The 27,766-nt window shown below is 34.2% G+C and overlaps 1 protein-coding gene and 7 non-coding genes across 8 annotated transcripts in view; all 8 read left to right on the top strand.

Moving 5' to 3' along the window:
- Window positions 1–1,808: 1,808 nt before the first annotated feature.
- LOC140674326 (5S ribosomal RNA) lies at window positions 1,809–1,928 on the top strand. The gene has a single exon (XR_012048189.1). It is a non-coding gene; the product is annotated as a 5S ribosomal RNA (ribosomal RNA).
- Window positions 1,929–2,271: 343 nt separating this feature from the next.
- LOC140674325 (5S ribosomal RNA) lies at window positions 2,272–2,391 on the top strand. Its single transcript, XR_012048188.1, has one exon. It is a non-coding gene; the product is annotated as a 5S ribosomal RNA (ribosomal RNA).
- A 344-nt stretch (window positions 2,392–2,735) lies between these two features.
- On the top strand, window positions 2,736–2,855 carry LOC140674324 (5S ribosomal RNA). Its single transcript, XR_012048187.1, has one exon. It is a non-coding gene; the product is annotated as a 5S ribosomal RNA (ribosomal RNA).
- A 339-nt stretch (window positions 2,856–3,194) lies between these two features.
- Window positions 3,195–3,314, top strand: LOC140674323 (5S ribosomal RNA). Its single transcript, XR_012048186.1, has one exon. It is a non-coding gene; the product is annotated as a 5S ribosomal RNA (ribosomal RNA).
- Window positions 3,315–3,653: 339 nt separating this feature from the next.
- Window positions 3,654–3,773, top strand: LOC140674338 (5S ribosomal RNA). The gene has a single exon (XR_012048194.1). It is a non-coding gene; the product is annotated as a 5S ribosomal RNA (ribosomal RNA).
- Window positions 3,774–4,117: 344 nt separating this feature from the next.
- LOC140674322 (5S ribosomal RNA) lies at window positions 4,118–4,237 on the top strand. The gene has a single exon (XR_012048185.1). It is a non-coding gene; the product is annotated as a 5S ribosomal RNA (ribosomal RNA).
- A 339-nt stretch (window positions 4,238–4,576) lies between these two features.
- On the top strand, window positions 4,577–4,696 carry LOC140674321 (5S ribosomal RNA). Its single transcript, XR_012048184.1, has one exon. It is a non-coding gene; the product is annotated as a 5S ribosomal RNA (ribosomal RNA).
- An 8,408-nt stretch (window positions 4,697–13,104) lies between these two features.
- Window positions 13,105–27,766, top strand: part of LOC140674304 (fatty acid synthase-like) — a 21,118-nt gene continuing 6,456 nt past the window's right edge. Inside the window, 14 exon segments of the mRNA XM_072907761.1 lie at window positions 13,105–13,504; window positions 14,738–14,790; window positions 14,792–14,989; window positions 15,090–15,321; window positions 15,526–15,944; window positions 22,028–22,321; window positions 22,412–22,622; window positions 22,710–22,837; window positions 22,839–22,868; window positions 23,980–24,297; window positions 24,423–24,922; window positions 25,062–25,360; window positions 25,455–25,859; window positions 26,059–27,077. Coding sequence (XP_072763862.1) covers window positions 13,336–13,504; window positions 14,738–14,790; window positions 14,792–14,989; window positions 15,090–15,321; window positions 15,526–15,944; window positions 22,028–22,321; window positions 22,412–22,622; window positions 22,710–22,837; window positions 22,839–22,868; window positions 23,980–24,297; window positions 24,423–24,922; window positions 25,062–25,360; window positions 25,455–25,859; window positions 26,059–27,077 — 4,275 coding nt within the window. The 5' untranslated portion in view covers window positions 13,105–13,335.

The raw sequence follows: 27,766 nt of genomic DNA, 5'->3' as shown, positions 1-27,766 counted from the left end.
TTATAATAAAGATAAAGTCACAGTTATGCTATTATTGGATACTGAAAGAGCTTTCGATAAAATATGAATAGATGGACTTTTATATAAAATGATGAAACAAAAATATCCCATTCATTTGATCAAGTTAATAGAATCTATATAAATAACAGAAAATTTAAAGTAACAATCAATAACAGCAAATCCAACGTAAAAATTATTAAGGCACCGCAAGGCTCTGTTCTTGGACCTATATTATTTAACATTTATTTAAATGATATATCTGAATTTCCTAAAACCAAATTAGCAATGTTTGCAGACGATCCTGCAATATATGCACACTCATTTAGTGCCATCGTCGCGGCGAAGCAAATTCAAATACACCTAAACATACTTGAACATTACTACAAACATTGGAAAATAACTTTAAATGCCGATAAGACAAAAGCTATAGTTTTTACTAAAAAACATAAGGATAGGAAAATCTTGACTCCAATAACATTATACAAACAAGCAATACAAATAAAAGATACAGTCAAGTATCTAGGAATGCGTTTAGATTGTAGGCTAACTTATAAATCTCACATCAATGCAACAATTCGAAAATCATATGGAGTCATGAGACAATTGTATTCATTAATGGTAAAAAATTCTAATTTAAGTACAAAAAACAAAAGACTTATCTACACGGTAATCCTAAGACCAATACTAGTATATGCCGCACCAGTGTGGTGTTCTGCGTCGCCTAATAATATTAAAATACTACAAGTATTTCAGAAGAAATGTCTACGCTTAATTCTAAACAAAAATAGATATGAAACAATTATAAATTTACACAATGAAGCAAATATACCCATGATACAGGATTACGTTAACGAACTAGGTAGAAGATTCTATACTGGGTTATTGAACAATGGCATCGAAATAGTCAAAGAAATAATGCATTTAGATAAGAATAAAAGACCAAAGAAGTGGAAGTACAAATTAGCTTACGAAAACTTAGATGTAACAGAATAAAAAACTGATGCGTTGTATTATAGATCCAAATACATATATATATATATAAACATTAAACATAGCACTATGAAATAAGAGCTGTTAACATAAACTCAGCACAAAACTTTATAAACAAGTTTTTTTAAACTAATTTTTTAAACTTATTTTCCTTAAAATAGCATAAAATGTAAAAAGAAAAACACACATTGTACCGTAAAGGAAAACGAAAACGTTCATATAATGTTAACATAACATAACTGAAGGTTAAGCTAGAGAGGCAAGGACTTCAAGCAACTAACGCAACCGAGGAAACCATACAATTTAAATAAATATGTATTTTCTTGTATGTATTGCTAATAATATGAATAAAGTTTATTTGAAAGTTAAAAATTAAAGTTCTCGTCTAATCACACACACACTGAAGTTAAGCAACATTGGGCATGGTCAGTACTTGGATGGGTGACCGCTTGGGAACACCATGTGCTGTTGACACTTTTCTTTTTTTGCAAATTTAAATATTGATATATTTCTTTTTGTTTTAAATACATACTTAAATTATTGTGGAAATTAAAATTTATTTTATTAATAGTTATCTTGAAATTCTTAAATTATAAATAAATATATAGAATATTTCATAAAATCTTTTGATTAAAATAATACAGTACTACTCTTAGGAAGAGCAAAGAGTCTATGGACATATATGTAACATATTTTCCGAATTTTACGTGTTTAAATGACAAGTTAAGCAAAGTACGTTTCATGCAAAAAAACAAACTTAATAGCTATCTTTTCGTGCATGCTCTGATATATCTATATTAACTAAAATTATTATTATTGTTAACGGTCATACCACGTTGTAAAGCACCAGTTCTCGTCCGATCACTGAAGTTAAGCAACATTGGGCATGGTCAGTACTTGGATGGGTGACCGCTTGGGAACACCATGTGCTGTTGACACCTCTCTTTTTTGCAAATTTGAATATTGATATATTTTTTTTTGTTTTAAATACATACTTAAATCATTGTGGAAATTAAAATTTATTTTATTAATAGTTATCTTGAAATTCTTAAATTATAAATAAATATATAGAATGTTTCATAAAACCTTTCGATTAAAATCATATAGTACTATTATTACGAAGAGCAAAGAGTCTATGGACATATATGTAACATAGTTTTCTAATTTTTCGTGTTTAAATGACAAGTTAAGCAAAATACGTTTTATGCAAAAAGACAAACTCAATAGCTATTCATCCGTGAGTGCTTTGATATATCTATATAAACTAGAATTATTATTATCGTTAACGGTCATACCACGTTGTAAAGCACCAGTTCTCGTCCGATCACTGAAGTTAAGCAACATTGGGCATGGTCAGTACTTGGATGGGTGACCGCTTGGGAACACCATGTGCTGTTGACACTTTTCTTTTTTTGCAAATTTAAATATTGATATATTTCTTTTTGTTTTAAATACATACTTAAATTATTGTGGAAATTAAAATTTATTTTATTAATAGTTATCTAGAAATTCTTAAATTATAAATAAATATATAGAATATTTCATAAAATCTTTCGATTAAAATAATATAGTACTACTCTTAGGAAGAGCAAAGAGTCTATGGACATATATGTAACATATTTTCTTAATTTTGCGTATTTAAATGACAAGTTAAGCAAAGTAAGTTTTATACAAAAAAACAAACTTAATAGCTATTTATCCGTGAGTGCTTTGATATATCTATATGAACTAGAATCACTTTTATCGTTAACGGTCATACCACGTTGTAAAGCACCAGTTCTCGTCCGATCACTGAAGTTAAGCAACATTGGGCATGGTCAGTACTTGGATGGGTGACCGCTTGGGAACACCATGTGCTGTTGACACTTTTCTTTTTTTGCAAATTTAAATATTGATATATTCTCTTGATTTCAAATATATACTTAAATTATTGTCGAAATTAAAATTTATTTTATTAATGTCTTGAAATTTTTAAGTTATAAATAAATATATAGAATGTTCCATAAATCTTTTCGATTAAAATCATATAGTACTATTATTACGAAGAGCAAAGAGTCTATGGACATATATGTAACATATTTTCCTAATTTTGCGTATTTGAATGACAAGTTAAGCAAAATACGTTTTATGCAAAAAGACAAACTCAATAGCTATTTATCCGTGAGTGCTTTGATATATCTATATGAACTAGAATCACTTTTATCGTTAACGGTCATACCACGTTGTAAAGCACCAGTTCTCGTCCGATCACTGAAGTTAAGCAACATTGGGCATGGTCAGTACTTGGATGGGTGACCGCTTGGGAACACCATGTGCTGTTGACACTTTTCTTTTTTTGCAAATTTAAATATTGATATATTCTCTTGATTTCAAATATATACTTAAATTATTGTCGAAATTAAAATTTATTTTATTAATGTCTTGAAATTTTTAAGTTATAAATAAATATATAGAATGTTCCATAAATCTTTTCGATTAAAATCATATAGTACTATTATTACGAAGAGCAAAGAGTCTATGGACATATATGTAACATATTTTCCTAATTTTGCGTATTTGAATGACAAGTTAAGCAAAATACGTTTTATGCAAAAAGACAAACTCAATAGCTATTTATCCGTGAGTGCTTTGATATATCTATATGAACTAGAATCACTTTTATCGTTAACGGTCATACCACGTTGTAAAGCACCAGTTCTCGTCCGATCACTGAAGTTAAGCAACATTGGGCATGGTCAGTACTTGGATGGGTGACCGCTTGGGAACACCATGTACTGTTGACACTTTTCTTTTTTTGCAAATTTAAATATTGATATATTTCTTTTTGTTTTAAATACATACTTAAATTATTGTGGAAATTAAAATTTATTTTATTAATAGTTATCTAGAAATTCTTAAATTATAAATAAATATATAGAATATTTCATAAAATCTTTCGATTAAAATAATATAGTACTACTCTTAGGAAGAGCAAAGAGTCTATGGACATATATGTAACATATTTTCTTAATTTTGCGTATTTAAATGACAAGTTAAGCAAAGTAAGTTTTATACAAAAAAACAAACTTAATAGCTATTTTTCTGTGAGTGCTTTGATATATCTATATCAACTAGAATTATTTTTATCGTTAACGGTCATACCACGTTGTAAAGCACCAGTTCTCGTCCGATCACTGAAGTTAAGCAACATTGGGCATGGTCAGTACTTGGATGGGTGACCGCTTGGGAACACCATGTGCTGTTGACACTTTTCTTTTTTTGCAAATTTAAATATTGATATATTCTCTTGATTTCAAATATATACTTAAATTATTGTCGAAATTAAAATTTATTTTATTAATGTCTTGAAATTTTTAAGTTATAAATAAATATATAGAATGTTCCATAAATCTTTTCGATTAAAATCATATAGTACTATTATTACGAAGAGCAAAGAGTCTATGGACATATATGTAACATATTTTCCTAATTTTGCGTATTTGAATGACAAGTTAAGCAAAATACGTTTTATGCAAAAAGACAAACTCAATAGCTATTTATCCGTGAGTGCTTTGATATATCTATATGAACTAGAATCACTTTTATCGTTAACGGTCATACCACGTTGTAAAGCACCAGTTCTCGTCCGATCACTGAAGTTAAGCAACATTGGGCATGGTCAGTACTTGGATGGGTGACCGCTTGGGAACACCATGTGCTGTTGACACCTCTCTTTTTTGCAAATTTAAATATTGATATATTTCTTTTTGTTTTAAATACATACTTAAATTATTGTAGAAATTAAAATTTATTTTATTAATAGTTATCTTGAAATTCTTAAATTATAAATAAATATATAGATTGTTTCATAAAATCTTTCGATTTAAATAATAGTATTATTATTAGGAAGAACAAAGGGTCTATTGACATGTATATGTATATCATATTTTCCTTGTTTTGCATGTTTGAACGACAAGTTAAGCGAAGTACGTTTTATGCAAAAAAAACAAACTTAATAGCTGTCTTTTCGTGTTCTGATATATCTATATTAACTAGAATTATTATTATCGTTAACGGCCATATCACGTTGTAAAGCACCAGTTCTCGTCTGATCACTGAGTTAACTTCATAATTTCAAATGGTACCCTTTATAAATGGTTACATATTTGGATTCTACAAGAAAAAAACAAAGAACTTTTATCTGAAACATTTTTCTGAAAAATGCTTCTATCAAAAATTATGAACGTTTAAACTTTAAAATAGAGGGTACTCAAATTCATGAATAAAATCATAAATTAAATGAAAGATTTTATAATTTTTCATTTTTTAAAATTTATTAAATGTTCGAACTGTTGTCCATTCTCAAAATCCGTCCAACAACCTCCCCGTGGTGCGCATCGGATAATGCTAATGTTGACGATAACAGGCACAAATAAGTATGTCACTTTGATGCGTCATAAGTCCGCGAAAAAAAAATTGTATCGATCTCAATTCTTTTTTAATTTCCAAGAAAAAGTCCAAATTTTACAATAATTATTATGATACTTGTGAAAAAAAATTCATTCTACTCCGTGGAGTGCGTCAAACTGTGCAAATTTTCAGAGACAAAACACGTCCTTACTTTTGAGAAGAAGGTGGGAGGAAGGAAGGAAAAATTAAAAATCTGTTAAATGCTTCTTAAAGTAGAGACTTTAACCCATAAAATAAAAAAAAAAGTTTTTAAATACGACAATCTTTCGTGCAGTTGTGATAATCTGAAGTTATGTGAAATTTTGATAAACATTTTTGTTGCAATAATTTTGTTGCCCTTTACATGTATAATATATAATATATAATATATATTCTATACATACATAGCTAAATAAAATAGGAAATTTTTGTTTGCTGCTAAAATTACTATTTATAACATTTTTTTCAGATAAATATTTTTTATCTAGGCTTTTATCTAAGCTCATTTCTAAAAGTTCACAGATATTCTATCATGAAATTCTGCGAAAAGAAAACCTGTTTTATTTTATGTATAAAAATTGCAACTTTTATATTAAGCAAATATTTATTTTGTTAGGTTAAAAATCGGTCGGTAGTCCGGCATTTCCTTAAGTTAGCGTGACACGAAAACACATGTCGATCCTGCAACAACCAAATATTGAATTTTATAACGAATATCGACCGGTGTTAGACCAGAGGTCTGTCACTCACAAACAGCTCGCGATCTTTCATTGCCATTTTACTGCGATAACTATACTAATTATTATTAAATATTGCATTAAACTGCTTTTTCTGTCTCAACTTTTCATCCGCCGCCACGCACTAAAATTACATATTTTATCAGCTGATTACTGCGATCACACGGCACGTGTGTACGCGTCGCGCACGTGTACGATGTCACGACATTCACGGCCTACTGACAGTGACCTGCAGGTTTTTCACAAACCATCAACTTGCAAATTTCGCCGGCTGCTCCTGGCGAGGAGAGTGGGATTTTTGAAATAAATCAAAGCAATGAAAATTAAATATAAAATGATATCTCTTATGAAATGAAAATGCCAATTAATAAAACTAAAATACTCCAGGCGAGTAGGGCTACGCGCTCAGAATCTCGCAGTGATAGCAAATCACTCTGTCCCACAGATTCTGGGGAGGACAAAAAGTTGGCAGCGCGGAAGGAGACATTAAATTACTGGAAATTACAAATAGCAACATACAATGCAATATCACTACTTTCTGAGGAACGTTTGAGTGAGTTAGAGGCTGAATTAGAGAGTATCAAATGGGATGTCGTAGGTCTATGTGAAGTAAAAAGACATGGAGAACAGCTCTGGAAGTTAGGGTCAGGGCGCACTTTCTACTATGCTGGCGAAGAAAACACTTCTGTCGAAGGCACTGGTCTCCTAATCCATAAACGCCATAACGCAAACATCGAATCCTTTAAGAAAATATCCACTAGAGTCATATATGCAACGCTTAGATTAAACAAAAGATACTTTATTAAAATCATCCAAGCTTACGCACCAACTATCACCCACACTGATGAGGAAGTAGATCTATTCTACGAAGACATATGCCGGGCGTGGGAAGACCATAAAACCCACTTTACAATCCTGTGCGGCGACTTCAATACAAAAATAGGTAAGAAAGTTGGCGACTCGGAAATCTCGCTTGGGTGCTTTGGATCCGAAGGGAGAAACGACCGTGGCGAAGCTCTACTCGGATTCTTACCACAGAACAATCTACTCCTGATGAACAGCTTCTTCTACAAAAAACCCAACCAAAGATGGACTTGGACAAGCCCGGATGGACATACAAGAAACAAAATCGACTTTATAAAATATTTTATTATCAGTCCTCCACTTAGTAAGAACATTGAATCTACCTGAAAATTATACGATACCCGTTAGGAATAAATTCGAACGTCACATTTACACGTCAGATATTAGACTGAGTAACTATAAACGCAATGACAAACAAACAAAACAAGAAGGAGCAAAGTCATTACACATACTTTAAAGTGTTGTTGTATATCGGGTTTAAATTTTCCGTATCTTTTTTCATATTAATTGCATTGTCAAACTTCTTGATGAAAATCATTACTATCTATCTCTCTCTTCTTTATGTTTTTCTCGCAATGCAATATGCTCGGTGTTGTCCAATTAAAATCATGCAAAAATTCTGTTCTGTGTTTACTGATCACTGATTGGTTCGTCGCATGTAATTTTATATTATTTCTGTGTTCTTTTAGTCGTGTCTTTAAATATCTTTTTGTCTGTCCGATGTAAGTGACGTCACAATCATTGCAGTCAATTTTATAAACGACTTCAGTCCTGTTTTGTCTATTCAGTCTGTCTTTCCCGCATTTAATGATAGTATTAAGTTTTTTGTTTATAGTGTAAATAACCCTTAAGCCCGTCTCTTTAATTGATCTACTAAGATTCTAGCTCAAACTTTTAATATACGGCATTGAAATGAGTGAGGTGACATCGAATCCGCCGTTGCTATCATCAGCGATCTGGATGGTTTTTTGTTTTATCATACATAATCTCTTGTGAACGTAGAGATCGATAAGATGTGAGGGATAACAATTATTAGCCAAAATTTGTTTGGCAATACACTTAACAAGTCTAAGATATTGTCAGGAATTTTCCTACCGCTCAAGTTGACCAACCATTTCGACCTATCTATTTTGTTGAATGGGTTAAGTGCTATGAACTGTTTTTCTATGAGATTATTGAATTTCCGGCGAGAGTTATTTAAATTAAAATTCGAAATCTTGTGTTTGTTGATCTCCAAAAATCTGACTACTAAATCTCGAGGCAGAGAGTCAAATAATCTTTCTTCTATGTTACGAATCTTTGCGTGTAAGTAATTAAGATTAACGTTAACATCTTTCATCTCGAAATTCAACAATCTCAGTTGGTTATGTGTGATAAGTTTAACAAATTTTCGGTTGACGTTGTTACTGGAGAACGAGATGTTGATTTTTAAGTTCTTGATGTGCGTTGGATGTAAATCGTGCATCTCTTCTGCATCTCAGCAAGAATAACTAATTGTTGTTGAGCAGTACAAATCTTTTTTCTCATGTCGATCCATGATTTCAGGAGAAGTGTTGTTTTTTCCATGTTCTTTTGTAATCGTTTGAAAGAAACTGTCATTCTTCAAGGGCACCTTGAAGTTGTACATCAAACACCGAATAAAATCTTACAAGCATATTTGCCAGTTTGGCCGATTAATTGCTATTTTCCTTATTAACTTTTTTTAATATAATAATTTTTTTAAATAAAATTTTTAACCCTTATTATTTTAACCCTTTGAGTCACGAATTTTTCAAAGTGTCAATATTTTATAAAATTTGGTATATAAGGGTTTTTGGAGTCGCTGATCCGTTGTCAGATTTTCAAAATTCAAGATGGCGGATCCAATATGGCAGACGAGATTTTCAAAATTTTACTTCCGCCATATTGGATCTCTATATTAAATTTTGGAAATTAAATTTTTTTCTTATAGCTTCAGATTCTGCGATCTAAAAAAACCTTCAGAAAAAAAATTTAAAAAAGAATACAACTGTTACTTTTATTTAGAACAGAAAATATTGTTTTTTTATATATTTTTTATCAAAAAAGAAGGATTTAACAAAAACAACACGATGGAAAATTCTAAAAAAAATTTTACTTTATATAATAATACTTTATAATAATACTTTAGAGTGTACTAAGATCAGAGATCCGGACCGAACTGGAATTGAAACCGAAAACCGTTCCGTAACCCTTTTTATAGATGAACCGATACCGAAACCGAAACCAAATTTTATAAAATTTATAACACCGAAATCATAACCGAACCAATAATATTATTTACGATTAACAGTTTTTTTCGGTTCTTTTTCCGGTTCTTAATCTAAATAAAAATAATATGTATAAATCTGTTTTTCATAGTTGAATCAATATAACGACTTAATGCTCGATTGAAACTGCTTAATTTTTTAATAATAAGTTTTTAGAAATATTAGTTTAGAGTAAAATAACATTATGCTTTTTTAGATTTTTTAACTGTTCTAAATTTTTTATTATTATTGTTAATTATTATCTCTACGTCGCTTATATCTTAATTCTTCTATCTGAATCCATTAAATTAATCACATTTTAGTTTATCTTTTACACATGTATATGCATAAAATAAAACATTGTATTACATAAGATAACATTTTATTTTTATTTCTTGTCATCTGCAAATATACAATTTAATAAAATAAATATAAAAAAAGTGATTTTATTAAATTTATCATTACACTTCAAACTCTTTTCGTACAAGTAACTATAACCGGAAAAAAAAGTTTAAAAAAACCGTAATTTTTTCGGTTTCGGTTTCGTTCAGTGGTCAAGAAAGCGAAACTGAAACTGAAACACTTATTCGATGTTTTATTAAACCGTAACCGAACTGAAAAAAGCTTTCAGTCCGGGTCCCTGATTAAGATTATTAAAAAATTGCCGTATTTATTGTCAAAATAGATTAGTAGAAAATGAATTTTTTCGAGAAAGTACTAATTTTGACTGTTGGTTTATATATTTTTGCAATTGACAATTAATGACTGTTTATACTTTTTTACACTTATTGATGTTCTAGAGACTCTGTAGAAACAAAAAATCTGTTATTTGTTGATAAAAAAGTAGTTAAAACAATAAAAAACTACGAAAAAAAGGTGAGTCTCTGGGTAATTCGTTGTGACTCAAATGGTTAAGCGGTATTTGTCTTGCGCGAAGGCTTTTGATTATCGCTGTTCTTCGATTTTATTCTGCCCTATGCAACACGTGTTCCGCTATTTTTTGTTTACGAACTTTTTACCCATATACAGGGTGTCCCATTTTAATCCCTCCAGTCAAATATCTCGAAAATCAAGCCCAGCAGAGAAAAATGTTTCAGGCAAAAGTTGTTTGATTTCGAGGGGGCCATAAAATGGTACCATTGATCTGACCTTGAAGAGTCATTTGAAGGTCACGTGAAGGTCACCTCAATTTTTTAAAATGGAACACCTTATATATTATTATATATTCTTGTACCTTATCTCGAGAGCTTTTCAAAACACTATAATCAAATGTTTTGTCGTGAAGTACTTTTCGAGTTATAAGGCTTCAAAGTTGCAATATTTTGACATAAAATGGAAGATATCTCGTAAAATATTCATTTCTCGATTATCTTCCATTTAAAAAAATCGACGTGACCTTCACATGATCTTCAAATGAAAATTCAAGATCAAACCAATGATACCATCTTATGGCCCCCTCGAAATCCTACAACTTTTGTTGGAAACTTTTTTTCCGGCAACGCTTACTTTTCAAGATATTTCACTGGAGGAATTAAAATGAGACACCTTGTATATGGCTACATTAGTGCCACGTAGCGCATCGGGCGGAATTATAATATAGCGAGAACTTCAAATCGAAATTTGTCCGAATTCTAGCGTGTATATGTATATAGAATAAAATTAAAATAATAATTGACTCGGCTACAACGCACATGCTATGACATTTGCAATTCGAATTTCGTACATTATCATTTTAGTTCAAGAGTACTCGGCTGCGCACGTGTTATTTCCGCAACGTCAGTGCAAAATTTCTGATTTTGAATCTTGAAACTTTACACACATAGGCGGGTAAATAAATAAATTTAGAATTTTTTAGTAGCAACTAAAAAATTCTAAAAAATAAAATTATACCTCATATGTAGAGCAGCTTTTCGCTTTTTTCGATCTTGAAAATATTACGTAAATGATAAAATAAATACGTAATATGTGATATTAATATATTTGACGGTCTTTCAGTTCACATTATACTGTACAATGTAAAAAGATATTTCAACATAATTTTTTTCTATTTAGAAAATTTGATGATGCAACGATATGACTTTTGTAAGTTAAGGAATGGAAAAACACGTTCAAGCAAAATATTAATATCATTATCAATTTCGAGTTATTTTGTGAAAACATTAAAATATATGTACAGATGATAAAATAAATATTTCATATAAATAAAATTATTAATCGATTGAATTAAAATGAAAAAACTTTAATTACATAAATAATTAAATTGACGAAAAAAACCATGTTGAAATTTTAATTTTAATGAAACTATAATATATAATATATGTATGATGTACACATACCTAACTAAACACTCATTCTACACACATGATTATTGTACGACCATTTTTTCACTAGTTATAAGCGTTTTAAAGTCATTAACTCAATTGTGCTTTAATAATGAATATCGCGACGAAAAAAAATCATAGACTAATCGTTAAAAGAAGAAATTAAAGCTAAAACTCTGCTTTTTAACACCCAATTAATAAAATTGTGCTAAGATTTTTTTTAATTCGGTATAATTGGACGAACTTTTGTAAAATTTGTTCAATCGACGGACGTAGCTTTTTTACAATATAATTTTGTAACAAATAAAAAGAATTGAAATTTATTTAAAGATTCTAAAAGTAGAAATTTCAAGCTTTGAAATGCTTTTTTCTTGATCTTATTCTGATTATTTTTAAGGAAGTTGCAATACTGAAAAAAGGTGGCACTTTAATTTTTTTTTGCGTAATGTTTAATACAATACACGTAAAAATTGCAAATGATAAAGTATCGACTCGACAGCTGATTTTAAATCGTTGAGCCGGTTAACTTTTTGAATCATGAGAACAAAATATGAAATAAAGAAAGAGTGCAAAATGACAGTTTTCTCTTACTGCAACAATGTCGCTACTGTTAATTCAGAATTACTCCGGACCCTCCTTTTTTTTTACATTTTGATTCATTGTCAGTTTATTTCATCCAACATGACGCGCAATTCGTTTAATCAAAATATGAAAAGCTTATCATTATAAGTAATCCGATTAATTAAAATACAAAAAAGGTTAAATAATCATATAGAGGAAGATCCGGATATTAAAATGCTAATTTAATTTTCTTTCTTATTTTTTTTTCACGTTTTTTACCTAAATAATTTAACTAAATAATTCTCTTTATTATAAATCCACCTATTCACGTTTCGTTTTACTCAAGATATAATCGAAATGTATAAACGGTGTAAATATATTATTAAGAAAAAAATTAAGAGCCTAATAAAAAAATAGTAAACAAATATACATAATGTTAATATCATTAATTAATTTTATTTATTTGGTTATGTTGATTAATTTTTTTATAAGAAAATTGTAATAAAAGGAAGATAAGTTTCTATATAAAAAAATCGCATCTTGATAAAATTTATTATTTAAATGAAGCTTTTTTAATTAAATAATAAGTAATTTAATGTTATTAATAAAAATATAATTCTGCAGTCTTACAATAGTACGTATTAACAATATAAATGATACTATTTATTTTACATAATATATACTTTTAATATCTTTCTTTTTTAATATTAATATGCAATTTTAAATACAATTATTTCAAATATTATCGAGCATTGCACGTACATATATACAACAATATTTTGTGTACGATTAAAATATTTCACGCGGAAATGATTAGAATTAGAAAATTTTACAAACAAAATATAAATACAACGATTTAAGTCAATGATTACAGTAATTATACAGTCGCAAAAATTTTAATACTTAATAAGTAAAATATGTGTATATAAGTAACGGTTTAGTCACTCAATTGTCTATATTCTTTTACTCTTTATCTACAGTAAAAGCTATATCGCAAATATAATTTTGACATCATTATAAATAAAATAACACATTTATAATCTATATAATATTGTTCCGGATTAACATACGTGCAAATATAATTTTGACATTATTATAAATAAAATAACATATTTATAATCCATATACTGTTATTTCGGACTAACATATACGAAAATAATTGACATCATGGTGGAAGAAACTTGCAGACCGTGCACTAGTTTGGATTCTGGTGAGGAAATCGTTATTTCAGGTATCGCTGGTAGATTTCCAGATTCAAATAATATAACTCAGTTACGAGAAAGTCTATTCAACAAAGTTAATCTTCTTAGAATGGATCACGGCCGATGGAAAGAAGGTAATTACAATTTAGAGTTTTACATTTAGTTACGATTGGTTTTAATGTAAAATATACGTTTTTTTCTTCAATAATTACATAAATAATGTATGTTTTTCGAAAGAATATACACGCACAAAAATATAAAAAAATACTCATCCGCGGAATATTAATATACTTATACTACTTTTTATACTTAAATATGTGACCCATTAAGTGTGTCTAGTAAGAGCGTGACTAACATAACTTCTAAGCCATTTATTATAAACAAATAAAAAAAGTTACATATAAACTACTCATTCAATACTACGACGCTTTTGTTAATATGTCATCCAAACATCATCGTTGTCAATTATTGCCTGACTTCTTGGAAGCATATTTTCTATTAATTTTAAAGCATTTTCTCGAGGTAAAGATCGCCATATCGAACGAATTTGTAGAGATAATTGTTTCATTGTGTACAATTTTTTTACGTAGGTATATCTTCATTATTTCCCAAACATTTTAAATAAGATTTGCATTTAGTGATTGTGATGGTTAGTTTAATGTTTTGATGTTATTTTCTTCTTTCGATTGACAGCATAAGCGGCTTCGATGTTTTGGATCATTGTCCTCTTGAAGAATCCAATCTTGATTCTTGCTTTAAAACCACTTTAGAAAATAACTGTTATATCCGTTCATCCAATTCCTTTGATGTTTTCCGTGATTTACTGCGACCTAGCTGTAACGTGTCGGATGGTAGATAACACGTATAACAGTTTAATTTAAGAGCGTATATTCTTATTGTCGTCGTCACATACGCACGCCATTACATGAGCAGAACCGCGCTTTTACCTAGAGGCTCTAGCGCCACGCGTTGCAGTGCATGTAACGTTTTAAAGATCAAAATACTCGAACAATCGAAAGGAAACGATTTCTAACACCAGCAAATCATTAAAGGTATTTGTTGTTTCATATACTTGTTTACAAACGCTTTTGAATTTTTATATATATTTAGCAGCCGCTTCAAGCGAAATTTTTGGTTCGTAAGCGTTAAATACGTCATTCTCGAGCAAAAATTGACAAAGACCAGGGCCTTTTATATGACACGTCATAAGAAAACAGTCTCTCTATCTGCTTTCTCAAAGGTCTTCGCTATAATGATTCTCAAACAGAAATTTACCCCGTCACGCTATTACTATACAGACTGTATATTAGAAGTTTATTATTACGTAAATATGATAACTATTATAAAATTTTATAATTTGTTGACAGAGCATCCAGATTTACCAGAACGCATGGGAACAATTCGTAATGTGGAAAAATTCAGATGCTGATTTTTTCAATTTATCTTTCGAGCAAGCATACACGCTCGATTCTATGACGAGAATGCTATTAGAGCATACTCATGAGGCAATTATCGATGCGGGAATCAATCCAAAACAATTGCGAGGAAAAAATACTGCCGTGATCATAGGAACGTGTTTTATTGAATCGCAAAAGAAATTTATGTATGAAAATCCTCAGGTAGAGAAAACTTGTTAATTAATAAATATAGGAAAAAATAGTTCAAATAAAGAATTATTAAATTCATTGTTTATACATGTGAATTGTTACTTATAATTAGGTAGACGGTCTAGGTATTGTTGGATGTAGCAAATCTATACAGGCAAATATGCTTTCACGTTTTCTGGATTTGAAAGGCCCATCTTATACTGTCGATTCAGCATGCAGCTCTAGTCTTCATGCTATGGCTTTTGGTTATCATCATATTATGTCGGGTCAATGCGACGATGCAATAATTGGAACTAAAAACCTTTGTTTAAATCCCATCATAAGTCTGCAATACTTCCGTCTAGGTATGTTTACTAAAATTAAATAATATCTCATCAGATTCTGTACCAGAGTGTCCGTTTATCTATCTTTATTTAATTGTAATTGTTAATAGAAGGCAAATTTGTCAGTCTTTATTTTTTACTTCTTTTGACTTTATAAATTCATTCTTTAAAGAGTATGACTCATCAAGCACCCTGTATATACGTACTACTATATGATTTTTTTAGGACCTCTGTCATCGGATGGTTACTGCAAACCATTTGATACTGCTGCTAGCGGTTATTCGCGTATCGAAACCGTGTCGGTGCTGTATCTTCAAAAGGCAAAAAACGCTAAAAGAATTTACGCCACTATTAAGCACATTAAATTGAACAGCGATGGATACAAAAAACAAGGAATAACATTTTCATCAATGCATATCCAGAGTATGTTATTGACAGAATGTTACGAAGAATGCGGAGTATTACCGTCCTCTCTAGATTATTTTGAAGCCCATGGTACGGCTACCAGAGCTGGCGATCCTGAAGAAATAAATGCTATTCATAAAGTTTTGTGTAAAAATAGAAAAACTCCGCTGTTGATCGGTTCCATAAAATCTAATCTTGGTCACGGTAAATCAGCCAGTGGTTTCGCTCAAATAACTAAGGTAGAAAAAGCAAATATAACTATTAGAATATTTTTATAATAAAAAAAGTAATATACAGTAAAGAACCTTGCACTAATTATACAGAAAAACTATCCCGGACAAATGAGCTAAATTTTTAATATGATGTAGTTTATAATGTCCTGATTAAAAGTCCCAATGGACCCAAGTCAAAAAATGGACAGTTTTTGAGATAGATGGCGGGGGGCGGGGGATGGAGGGAGGCGGGAGTCAAAAATCAATAATAGTGCCTTATTCGAGAAAATTATCATTGAACATATTTGAACATATTTCTGTATGAAAAGTGCTCCCCCTCGTGGGCACACCTTGTCGTGGTGAGGGGGCTCTAGTAACCGAAAGGTGAAGCCAACGTGCCCAGACAGCATTGCCACGAGCCGGTGTCAGCTTGCTGAACGAATGGCTCCTATGTGGCAAGCGCACTTCGTGCGTTGTTTGGACGGTCTACGGCCGTCCCCCCCCCCCCTTTTTTTTTTTTTTTTTTTTTTTTTTTTCTCCCTCCCAATTTTATGCGGGTGCTCCCGCGGGATGAGGGTGCGGAGCGGTGGGTGCTCCTGCCGTGAAGCGTCCCTCAGTGGGGAAAAGTGGGATCCGGTCGGGACCCTCGCCCGAAGGACTGGATGGGTGACTCAGTCACCCGCCGGGCCAGAGGCGGGGACCACCCCGATCCCAGTGACTCCCACGTGTGAGTGTGTGTGTGTGCGTGAGTGTTTACTAATTCTTTCTTTATTTTCAGGAATTTTATTTTCAGGTACTATCGGGTTAACGTCTAAAGACTAAGGTGTTAGGAACCGTGCTTAGGGTCTGCATGATCGCGTAGACGTAAAATGTCGCGGTCGCGAACGGTCCGTCCCGGGATACCTGCCGTCCTCCCGGAGTATCTAGGCTTGGCGGCGTAAAGGTGGCTCTACGTCGCTCGACCACCCCTTCCACCGTACTCGTGGGAACAGATATGGTGTACAAAAATAAAATCTTCGACGTGGTGAGGAGGAGTGCCCGCCTGGCCGACCGCTTCCGATCTGGCGCGGCCGCGAGTAGGGAAGCGCGGGGTGTCTCCGTCGTTGAGTCGCGGGTCTGCTCGACCGCGTGCTCGATGGCGACCTCCGCCTCCTCGAGAGCACCTCACCGAGCTGTGCGCGGGCGGGCCCGTGACACAATACGCGATGGCGCACAGCCCCGAGATTGCGGCCTTCCTGCCGCTAAAACCGCGTTAGTGAATCGCGAAGCAACCGGGATTAGAGCCGCGTACGTCGTATTAGAGCGTTGTTTCATTACTACGATTAGGTCGGCGTCGGTCAATTTAGCGCGAGAATCGGAGACCGGCGTCAAACAAATAGCGCGCGAAATAGAAAAGCCCGCGATTAGGCCCGCGATTAGACCCGCGCTTAGATCCGCGAACATTGCGACAACGGTGCGAAAGACGGTTAGATTCGCGGACCCAACCCCACCCCACACAGCGAGTGGCCCGGCGCCACAGGAATTAGGTAGGATAAGCTCTAGTTTAGGTAGTGCGTCCACGGGTGTTAGGATGCTGCAGCTGAACATGCGACGTTCGGCTGTAGTAACGGGTGAGGTACGTCAACTCGTAGTTGAAAAGCGACTTGACGTTTTATTATTGCAGGAACCACACGTCGGGAAGCAGAGTTCGGGTTACACGATCGTAGGATTAGGCATAGGGATGAGGGTTGCCGCAGTGCGCTCACAACGTCCGTGGGCAGCAGTGGTAATCTGCAATCCCAATTTCGATACGGTTTTCGTCTCGCAGCTTAGCATTACGCATTGTGTCTGCGTGGAAGTGCGGGCCCCCAGCTTCTCCTTCTACGTTGTCTCGTGCTACTTCCAGTACAGCGACGAGATTGAGAAGCATCTCAGCCACCTCGAAACGGTGCTTCATTCACTGAGGGGGGAGAGAATTATTATAGGTGTAGACGCCAATGCTCGATCGTCACTCTGGGGTCCCTAAGAGACAGACGATAGAGGTGCCAGATTCGAGGACCTCATCAGGGCATTTGGAATGTCAGTGGTCAACGATGCTGGACAGCCGCCCACCTTTTGGACGACAAAGGGTTTGTCATTCATCGACGTAACCCTGACGTCGCCCTCCATGAACAAGTTCATCTGTGACTGGAAGGTAAGGTGTGACTGGACCACCAGTGACCACAGGGCCGTGGACATAAGATTGAGATTGCCGAAAGAGTCAGGTGCCGATCGGGGCGCTAGGAACACGAGGTTCGACACAAGTCGGGCCGACTGGGAACGGTTCTCTGTCACCCTGACAGATCTTTCAAGATCGCAACTGGAGGCTATCGATCTGTGCTCCACAATAGATGTAGAGAAAATGGCAGAAACGCTCACAGTGGTGCTCACGGAGACTTGTGTCGCGTCAATGCTTAGAAAGCGCAAATTTAGGAAGTCCAACCCGTGGTGGACAAAAAAATTAACTATAGTTAAGAAACAGGTATATAGGCTGCGCCGTGCCCTTCAGGGAGGGCGAGAGGACCCTACTTACCTCCGGGTACTGCTGGAGTATCGTTCTTCGCAAAGGCAGTACTGAAGGGGGGGTGAAACGGGCGAAACTCGCAAGCTGGCGGAAGTTCGTCACATCGCACGGCAACCGGGAGCCCTGGGGCTTCGTTTACAAGCAACAGGCGAGCAAACTCCAGGTTGAGAGGGTGCTAAGCACACTCCGGTGTGGTGAATATTCCACAAAGTCACTAGGGGAGACCGCTAGTTACCTCCTGGATGTGCACATCCCAGATGACCGGGAGATAGAAGACACGCTCGAACAGCGTGAAATTAGAAACGCATGCAGGGTCGCTCCCGATACAGCCGACGCCTCTTTCTTCACGGAGGCGGAAATGGCTCGCGCGATGAAAACTTTTAAAAACAATAAAGCTCCAGGTTTAGATCTAGTCGAGGTCGCCGTACTCAAGGCGGCCTGCAAAATAATCCCCGGTCAGTTAGTTAGGCTTTTCAACGGGTGTCTCCAGTGGGGCGTCTTTCCTTCTGTCTGGAAGGAGGGTTCACTCCGAATCCTGCTGAAAGGCGAAGACAAGGACGAGAGAGACCCGAAATCCTACAGACCCATTTGTCTCCTCTCCGTAGTAGGAAAACTTTTCGAGAAGCTTATAAAAGCTCGTCTGCTAGACACGTCACTGGCACCGGGGAAGGTCTCTGATCGACAATTCGGGTTCATGCCCGGAAGGTCGACGGAGGAAGCTGTCGTGGAGTGTCGGCGGATGGTCTCTGCCTCCGAAAGGTACGCCATTGCGCTTCTCTTCGACATTTCCGGGGCTTTTGACAATGTCTGGTGGTCCCTTGTGTTAGATAGTCTTAAGAAACGAGATTGTCCGCGTAATATCTTCGAAGTACTCCGGAGTTACTTCAGCGATCGAAATGTAAAAATTTCTCTTAGCTCCGCGGAAGTGTCCAAGCGGGCCGAGAGGGGGTGCCCTCAGGGTTCCGTTTTGGGCCCGGCCTGCTGGAACCTCATGTTTGATGGCCTATTGAGATTACTGGAAGACGTGATTCCAGATAGATTCGCCGCGTACGCGGACGACCTCGTGGTCGTCATAAACGGAAACTCGCGAAGAGAACTCGAGACAGAAGGCCAACGTGTAGTTAACATAATAACAGAATGGTGTAGGTCCGCGAAACTTCAGATTTCCGAGCGTAAAACTGAAGCCATCATTCTAAAATCCGACGCGATTGCGAGAAACCCGATAGGTAGATGGGGAGGAGCACGACCGGATAGGAAGCGAAAAACAAATAAGAAAACCGTCGACTTCGAGAATAGACCGCCAATTATTAAAATCGGAGAAACAAAAATAGGGTTTAAGCGAACGGTTAGGTATCTTGGCGTCTACCTGGATAGAAATTTAAAGGTTAGATCGCACTGCGAATACTTAAACAGCAAAGTCGGGCCGCTGTTCGAAAAGTTAGGTAGAGTAGCGAGAGCCCATTGGGGCCTGCGTTTTAGGACACTCTCCACAATCTACCGGGGCGTGTTCGCACCGACAGTGGCTTATGCCGCTGCGGGGTGGGCCGACCTGTGTACGGAGAGAGATATTAGAATTCTGAGAGCCTTGCAGCGTCGAGTCTTAATTTCAATGACTGGCGCATACCGCACGGCCTCGTGGGAGTCGCTTTGCGTCGTCGGAGGAGCGACTCCTGTAGATATAGTTCTTCGCGAAGGCGCCGCGCGTTATAATATTAGGTCGGGAAAAGACGCCAAGATCGGTAATATTGAGATCCCCGCCGGAACCGAAAGAAAAACCGCGATCGTAGGAATTAAAAATGAGGCGATAAATATTTGGCAGACCCGATGGAACTCTTCAAGTAAGGGTCGTACCACGTTCGCCTCCTTTAGGGACGTGCGAGATAGACTAGCCGCGCGTTTGTTAGAAATAAATCATTGGAGCACACAGGTCCTCACTGGACACGGGGATTTTAGGGAAAGACTCGCGTTGCTAGGTCTCGTGGAAAGTGAAGTGTGCATTTGCGGAGGTAGAGTTGACTCAGTTCAGCACTTCTTGCTGGAATGTCCCCTCTTTGACGCGCAGAGAGAGATCCTGCGAAGCGTCGTACCGGAAGGTGAATGGCAATGGCCGGATGTGGCACGCTTCTTCGTGTCAAGCCCAGAGGCCCTTTCCGTGTTCACCGACTTTTGCCGAGAATCCCTCTGGCTGAAGGGATACGAATCGTGAATCGTAAATCGTAGATTATATATTAGATAGGTCCGTTGTTCAACCGAAGAGGTCGGAGCCTTCGGGTATGGGGGTGTGACCCCGTAATCTTCTCGGGACAACCACGCTCTCGAGCAGCGTTCGCGTCGCGTTAGAGGAAATTAGGACTCCATTTACCTTATTACGCCCATCTATCCCACTATTCCCTTCGCCCGACAGGGTCAGAAGCGTTCATCCAGGTCGGGATGCAAATGGACAGGCCTTCCCGTGGTCCCCGTGGGTGCGACGGATAAGATAGCGGGGTCGGATAGTGGCGAATGCCAGCCGGCGGAGTCTATGTCACCCTAAGGAAGGAAGGATGGGCTTATTCGTCGTGGCCAAACTGTCCATCCTGCACACACGAACCAGCAGGCGCTACTGGATTTTTCCATTGCCCGTCTCGGGGCGGTTCCGATAGACAGTGGATGTAAAAATGTGGCGTATGCCTGAAAGGGCGAGGTAGCACGGGCCTTTCCCACTCGTGAGAACGGCTCACACATTAACTGTATGAAAAGTGCTGTTGTGCGCTTTTCACTTATTTGACCCTCTACAATTTTATGATAGTACTCCGGACCTTTAAATGTGACCCCCTAACCTTCTATACTCTGAGTTCCTTCATTCCTTCCCTACAGGTCAAATTGAAAGTTAATTTCCAGACTACGAAATTGCATCGATTGCGAATGACTCTCGCCAATTTTAACCCCAAGAGGGATCACGGTGACCTAAAATAATCCTCTAGTCAAAATCGATGCAAAAATACACTTTTTAAACGATTATATATTTTGAATTTTAAAAAGGTCAGAAAGTCAGGGAATCATATATAATGGTTCTACCTCCTACCCTCGAGTACTACCATTGAATTGTAGAGGGTCAAATAGGTGAAAAGCGCATGACAGCACTCTTTATACAGGGATATACTCAAATGATAAAATTCCCGAATAAAGCGCTTTTATTGAAATTTGACACTGTGTATCTCGAAAACTGTCCATTTTTCCACCTCGGGTCCATTAAGATTTTTGATCAAAAAGTTTTTAAACAATATATAAACATTCAGCTCAATTGACTGGAATAGATTTCTCGTACGATTAGTGGGAGGTTCTTTCGCGTATATATGAAACTAAAAATACTCTTATTAAAATACTTAAATTTTAAAGTAATCTTATTAATTTGTTTCTTCACCGTCTACGTTTGTTGATTACTATTGCTCTTTTCTATATTAAGAGATTGATAGGATCTTTGTCATGTCCATTAATTAAATAAATAAATAAATAAATTTTTAAGCAGATACATTAATACAAAAATACTTATTGTTATGTATCTAATTAATACCAATGATTTTTTAAGGTAATAATAGCATTCGAAACTGGTCTTATTCCACCAAACATCAATTATACATCACCACGAAATGATATAGACGCCCTGGTAAATGGAAGTATTCAAGTGGTTACAGAGGCAACGCCATTTTAAAATTGTTACGTAGGCATTAATTCTTTCGGTTTCGAAGGATCCAATGTTCATATGTTACTAAAATATAATACCAAACAGAAAATTAATAATGCAGCACCAAACGACGGCCTGTCAAGACTCGTGATATTATCTGGACGCACAAAAGAATCAGTAAATTCGTTTTTGAATGATGTTAGTAGATATTTCAAGCAATAATATTTTTAATAATTAAAAAGTATTATATTACTTGCAAAAAATTTAAGAAAATTATTTTTCTCATAGGTCGCTAATCATTCTATAGATGCCGAATATATTCGTTTATTACACGATATTTATGCGGACAATATAGATGGTCATCCATGGAGAGGATATATTATACTGAAGCAAGGCACTTTGCAACAAAGTTCAATAAAAGACATTCAAAATTATGAGAATGTAAAAAGACCTATTTGGTTTATATTCTCTGCTTTAGACGCGCAATGGCCAGGAATGGGTATAAATAATAAATATTTTACGTTTCACGTATGATAGTACATTGAAATAATAACATGATATAATTTCTAAATTAAAATTTTATCAGGTCAAGATTTATTAAAATTTCACGTCTTTGCAAATGATATAAAAAAGTGCGACGATATTTTAAAGTTATATAATGTTAATATCATGAACATTTTAACAAAGCAAGACGAAGAATGCAAAAAATGCTTAACATGCATTTGTCAGCATTGTTGCTATTCAGGTGAAATATTTTAAATATTATGAATATATAAAGAAATATGCCCAGTTTTTATGAAAAGGTCCCTGATGAAAAACATCGAAATATTTTTAGAATTGTAGAGAGAATTGTATCTAGGGAGGAATAAAAAGTTTTATGGGTACAATATTGTAAAATGAATCTCTTGCTAGGACTGTCCAAAGTTTATTATTATGATCATGTACTATTGGTCTTGTTAGATTTGTTTACATCTACACTTTAATTGGACAATTTAAATTTTTATTTCGTGCCCAGACATTACACAATATCGGATTTATGTCTATTTCATATTCAGAAAGACCATGTGTTTTAAAGTTTATAAGCTTTAGAAACATTCATAAAATATATATTACACTGTTAATGTTATATTCGATGTATATTAATTATAGTACAAATATTTATAATGAATCTCTTGCGTGCCTATGTGTGCCTATGTGGGTGTATATGTGTATGCATATACGTATATGCATACACATACTTTAGATTTTCAAAAAGACACAATCACATTGCTAATGAAAGTAGACATTTAAGTTACAATTTTAGTTTAAAAAGAAATTTTTTAGGTACCCTGAATTTTTAGCAGATGGAATAGCTCGATTGACAAAGTCTGTCGTCATTTTATTATTTGGAATTTACATCCATAAGGTGTGAATTTAAAGTTAAATAATAACGTCTTTTTTGTATTATTATTATTTATTTAAAATTTACGTTTATTCGACGTTCAGAGGACGTTTCTGGACATTATTTTTTAGACAAGTCAGGGGTTAAACCACGTCTATTTATTTTTATATTTGGATTAACTACAGAAATCCATTATATATATATTTCAGGAACATAAAATAGACATTTTATTGATTTTTATTATTAATATCCTTGAAAGATATTTGTAGGATTTTTGTATGCTGTGTGAATAAAAACTCCTTATCGATTAATATATGACTTTTGTAGTCATATATTATCAATAATAATTCTTCACTCAGAAGCCAAACTGGACATGGTTCTTTATATGAATATATATTTTATATGTATATTAACAACGCAAATTATCATTTTTTCAATGATATAATAATAAAACTAACTCTGTATAACTTTATAGATCGGCATAGTAGATCTTATAATATCTTTAGAAATTACTGCAGATTACATGATTAGCCATTCTGCTGATGAATTAGGTTGTGCATATGCGGATAAATGTCTTACTCTTGAACAAACTATTTTATCGGCGTACTTTATTGGCGTAGCCTGTGTCGAAAAAAATGAGACTCACAGTTCTATGGTAGTTGTAAACCTTGATTACAAACGTTTAAAAAATATGTGTCCGGCGGACATTGAAATAATATGCCACAATAGTCAAAACAGCAACATTGTATGTGGGCCTCCAGAATCTGTAAAAAACTTCACCAAACAATTACAGGTACTGTTTTTAATTTAATTTTTAATCAAATTGAGCTCCTTACTTTACTTTTTTGTTCTGAAATTTGAACTCTAAGATTTAATTTGTTTTATACTTCTTTACTGTAATTAACTTTGTTTTGTCAGATTAACAACATTAATGTGGAAGAAATCTTCTGTGATATACCATATCACAGTCATTATCTCGCATCCATAAAAAATCATCTTTTATTTGACTTGAATCAAGTAATAACACAGCCAAAAAAACGAAGTCTAAGATGGATCAGTACCTCCGTACCTTACATCGAATGGTCGAAGGAGGCAGCGACATTATCTTCAGCATATTATCACACATATAGTATTTTAAATACCATACTATTTGAACAAGCAACAAATTTAATTCCAAACAACGCAGTGACTATCGAAATTTCACCGGATAGCGTTCTGCAGCATATCTTGCAGGAATCCTTACATCCAAAAGTGACGAACATTGTATTGACTGAACGGACTGAACAAAATATCGATGTAACTTTGCGAGGGATTGGAAAACTCTACAATTGTGGCTTACAACCAAAGATCGCTAATTTATATCCGGCAGTAGAATTTCCAGTTAGTCGAGGAACTCCTATGATATCTCCATCTATCAGGTAAAGTACATAGTGTCATAATTAATCTTTTTACATTTTGCTGACATAAATGAAAAACTAAATATAAACAAATAAATATGGACAAGCGACAAGCACATATGTATGTATACACAAACAAGCTTTTAATGTCGGGATATAGATGGGATCATTCTGAAGATTGGTTTGTCCCAACCTTTCAATCACAGAGTCATATGCAATCTGGAGAAAGACACATTGAAATCAGTCTCAACGACGAAAGTTATGAGAATATGGTCGGGCACGTAGTCAAAGGAAAAATTTTATTACCTGCAACTGGATATCTCGCGTTTGTTTGGGAAACCATAGGCATGATGGAAGGAAAAATATACACAACTATGCCAATAATATTTCAAGATATAATGTTTATTCATGCTACTTACTTATCGAATAATGTTATAAAATTGACAATTACGATACAAGGTATTCACAAAGTTATTAAGTTATTTTACAATAGTAATGCTAAAGTTATAATCTCGTAACTAGATGTGTAATATCGAATATAAAAACATCACAGATAGCGGAAAATTCGAAATTATTGAAGAAGATAGTGTTGTCGTAATCGGTACAGTGCATACTGTATCGAATCCAGAACAAGAAAAGATTCCCACAGATCTATTGCCAAAGTATGACGACGAAGAAGAACACATGACTGCTCGAGATATCTACAAAGACTTGAAATTACGTGGCTACCAATATAGCGGCTGGTTCCGTGGATTATTAAGTGCATCTATTTCAGGCAGCAAAGGACATATCTCTTGGATAAATAATTGGGTAACATATATGGATTCTATGTTACAATTGTATATATTTGGATACGACACTAGGGATTTATATGTACCTACTAGAATTGAAAAATTGATAATTTATCCTGCTCTTCACATGTCAAAGCTGTGGGAAATGGTGACAAAGAAGTATAAACGTATATTTTTTATGAATTAAAAATTTAATTATTTAATATACAATATGACAAATAAAATTTTAAAATTAAAAATTTAATAATTTAAAATTGAATATACAATATATTAAAAGCAAATTCTTATATTTTATTGCATTATCGTTAATATTATGTAAAAGAATTTTTTTGAGAAATTGCTATTTCAGTTGTTGTTTCATTACAGAATTATTAGTACGGATATACAGAAAAATAAATGCGATTATATCTGATGGAATAGAGATTCAAGGCGTTAGCGCTACCGCAATTTCTCGCCCAAAAATAATACAAGATCCCGTTATCGAGAAACACACATTTGTAGCTCATTATGATCACGCGAAAATTTCAATGAGTGAAGCGATTCGAATATCGGCGCAACTTGTGTTGGAAGATCATCAGACCATTAAAGTAACAGCCATTGAACTAGTAGAAGATGTCGATAATGTAACATTGGAAAAATTATCATGTTTATTATTGAGTGAAACTTTTAATAATATGCCGCAAATACAAGCAAATATTACTTTAGTAACAATATCAAATCGTTTTAATCCTGTAAAATTGCCACAAAATGTTGCAATCGCAGACGTAAACAAACCATCTATAAATAATAAAGCCTTAATAGCTGTCGGATTTAATCTCTTGACGAAGCAACAAAACTCGTTAGAAAGACTTTTGCCATTCATAAAAGAAGGCGGTTATCTATTGACGCGCGAAAAGAGCAACATAATTAACTACGACAAGTACATACGGCAATATGAATTAGATGTTATTCTTGAAAAGCGAACTAAGACTGAAGTGATTGTGCTTCTGAAGAAAAAAGTTCAGATAAAGAAAAGGACTGTCGTTTATGTAAATAATGACAACTTTAATTGGCTAGAAGAATTAAAGTTACTCGTGAATGATGAGACTCAACTAGATAAAGACAGTAGAATTATAATTGTTGGACAGGGAGACTTTGATTGTGGTTTGTTAGGCCTCGTTAACTGTTTGAGAAAAGAATCAGGCGGGGAAATTGTCAGAAGTGTACTTATTCAAGATCAAAAAGCTCCTAAATTTTCTTTACAAAATCCTTTTTATATACAGCAATTGGAGAAAGACATGACTATTAATGTTTTGCGTTCTAATCAGACCTGGGGTTCTTACAGGCATTTAGAATTACCAGATCTAGAAGTTAAATCTGTACCTACTGCCTACGTCACTCAAATGGTACATACAGATCTTTTCAAATCTTTAAATAATATATCAATTATTTATATGAACAATAATATGTACATTATATGCAAATGGTTATTTTAGGAAAATAGCTTTTGACTGGTCAAATGGCTTTCATTCGTTTATTTGTCTTCAAATGCTATTTTCTTAAGCGAACAGCATTTGTCTGAACATTATTTAGGAAAATAGAAATAAGAATTATTTTCTAAAACAAAAATATTGGAAAGATGAGAATATTTCAGTTTAATAAAATTAATAAGATTATTAACTAAAATATACTGAAAACCAATCTAAAAGTCGCAAGTTTATAGAAACATGCTGTAGATATTATTATCAATGTGAGCTTATGGGAACAAAATGATATATATGAGCTTATTCAATGCAGATACTAGTAAAGTATTTATTGTTGTGTAATGTTCTTAAAAAAAAAAATATATATTTTTAAAAAATGTCAAAATTCTATATTTTTCAAGGACATTATTCCCTCTAATCAGTTAATTGATGAAACAAAAAAATCTTAATTTAAAAAAGCATAAAGAGAAAATTTTTGCAATAAAACATATTTTTCGTAAACTGTCACTCGATTTTTATATAAGGAGGGTCCATTTGGCCGGATTTCGACCCCCTTCAAATTTTGATAAAATTAATCGAAATTATTCTCTTTCACTAAAAGAAACATAATT

The sequence above is a fragment of the Anoplolepis gracilipes genome, chromosome 15 (genome assembly GCF_047496725.1).
Source record: "Anoplolepis gracilipes chromosome 15, ASM4749672v1, whole genome shotgun sequence".
In the NCBI taxonomy this organism is placed as follows: Eukaryota; Metazoa; Arthropoda; class Insecta; order Hymenoptera; family Formicidae; genus Anoplolepis; species Anoplolepis gracilipes.
The sequence above is the reverse complement of the archived record's forward strand: the minus strand, read 5'-3'. Positions and strand labels throughout refer to the sequence as shown.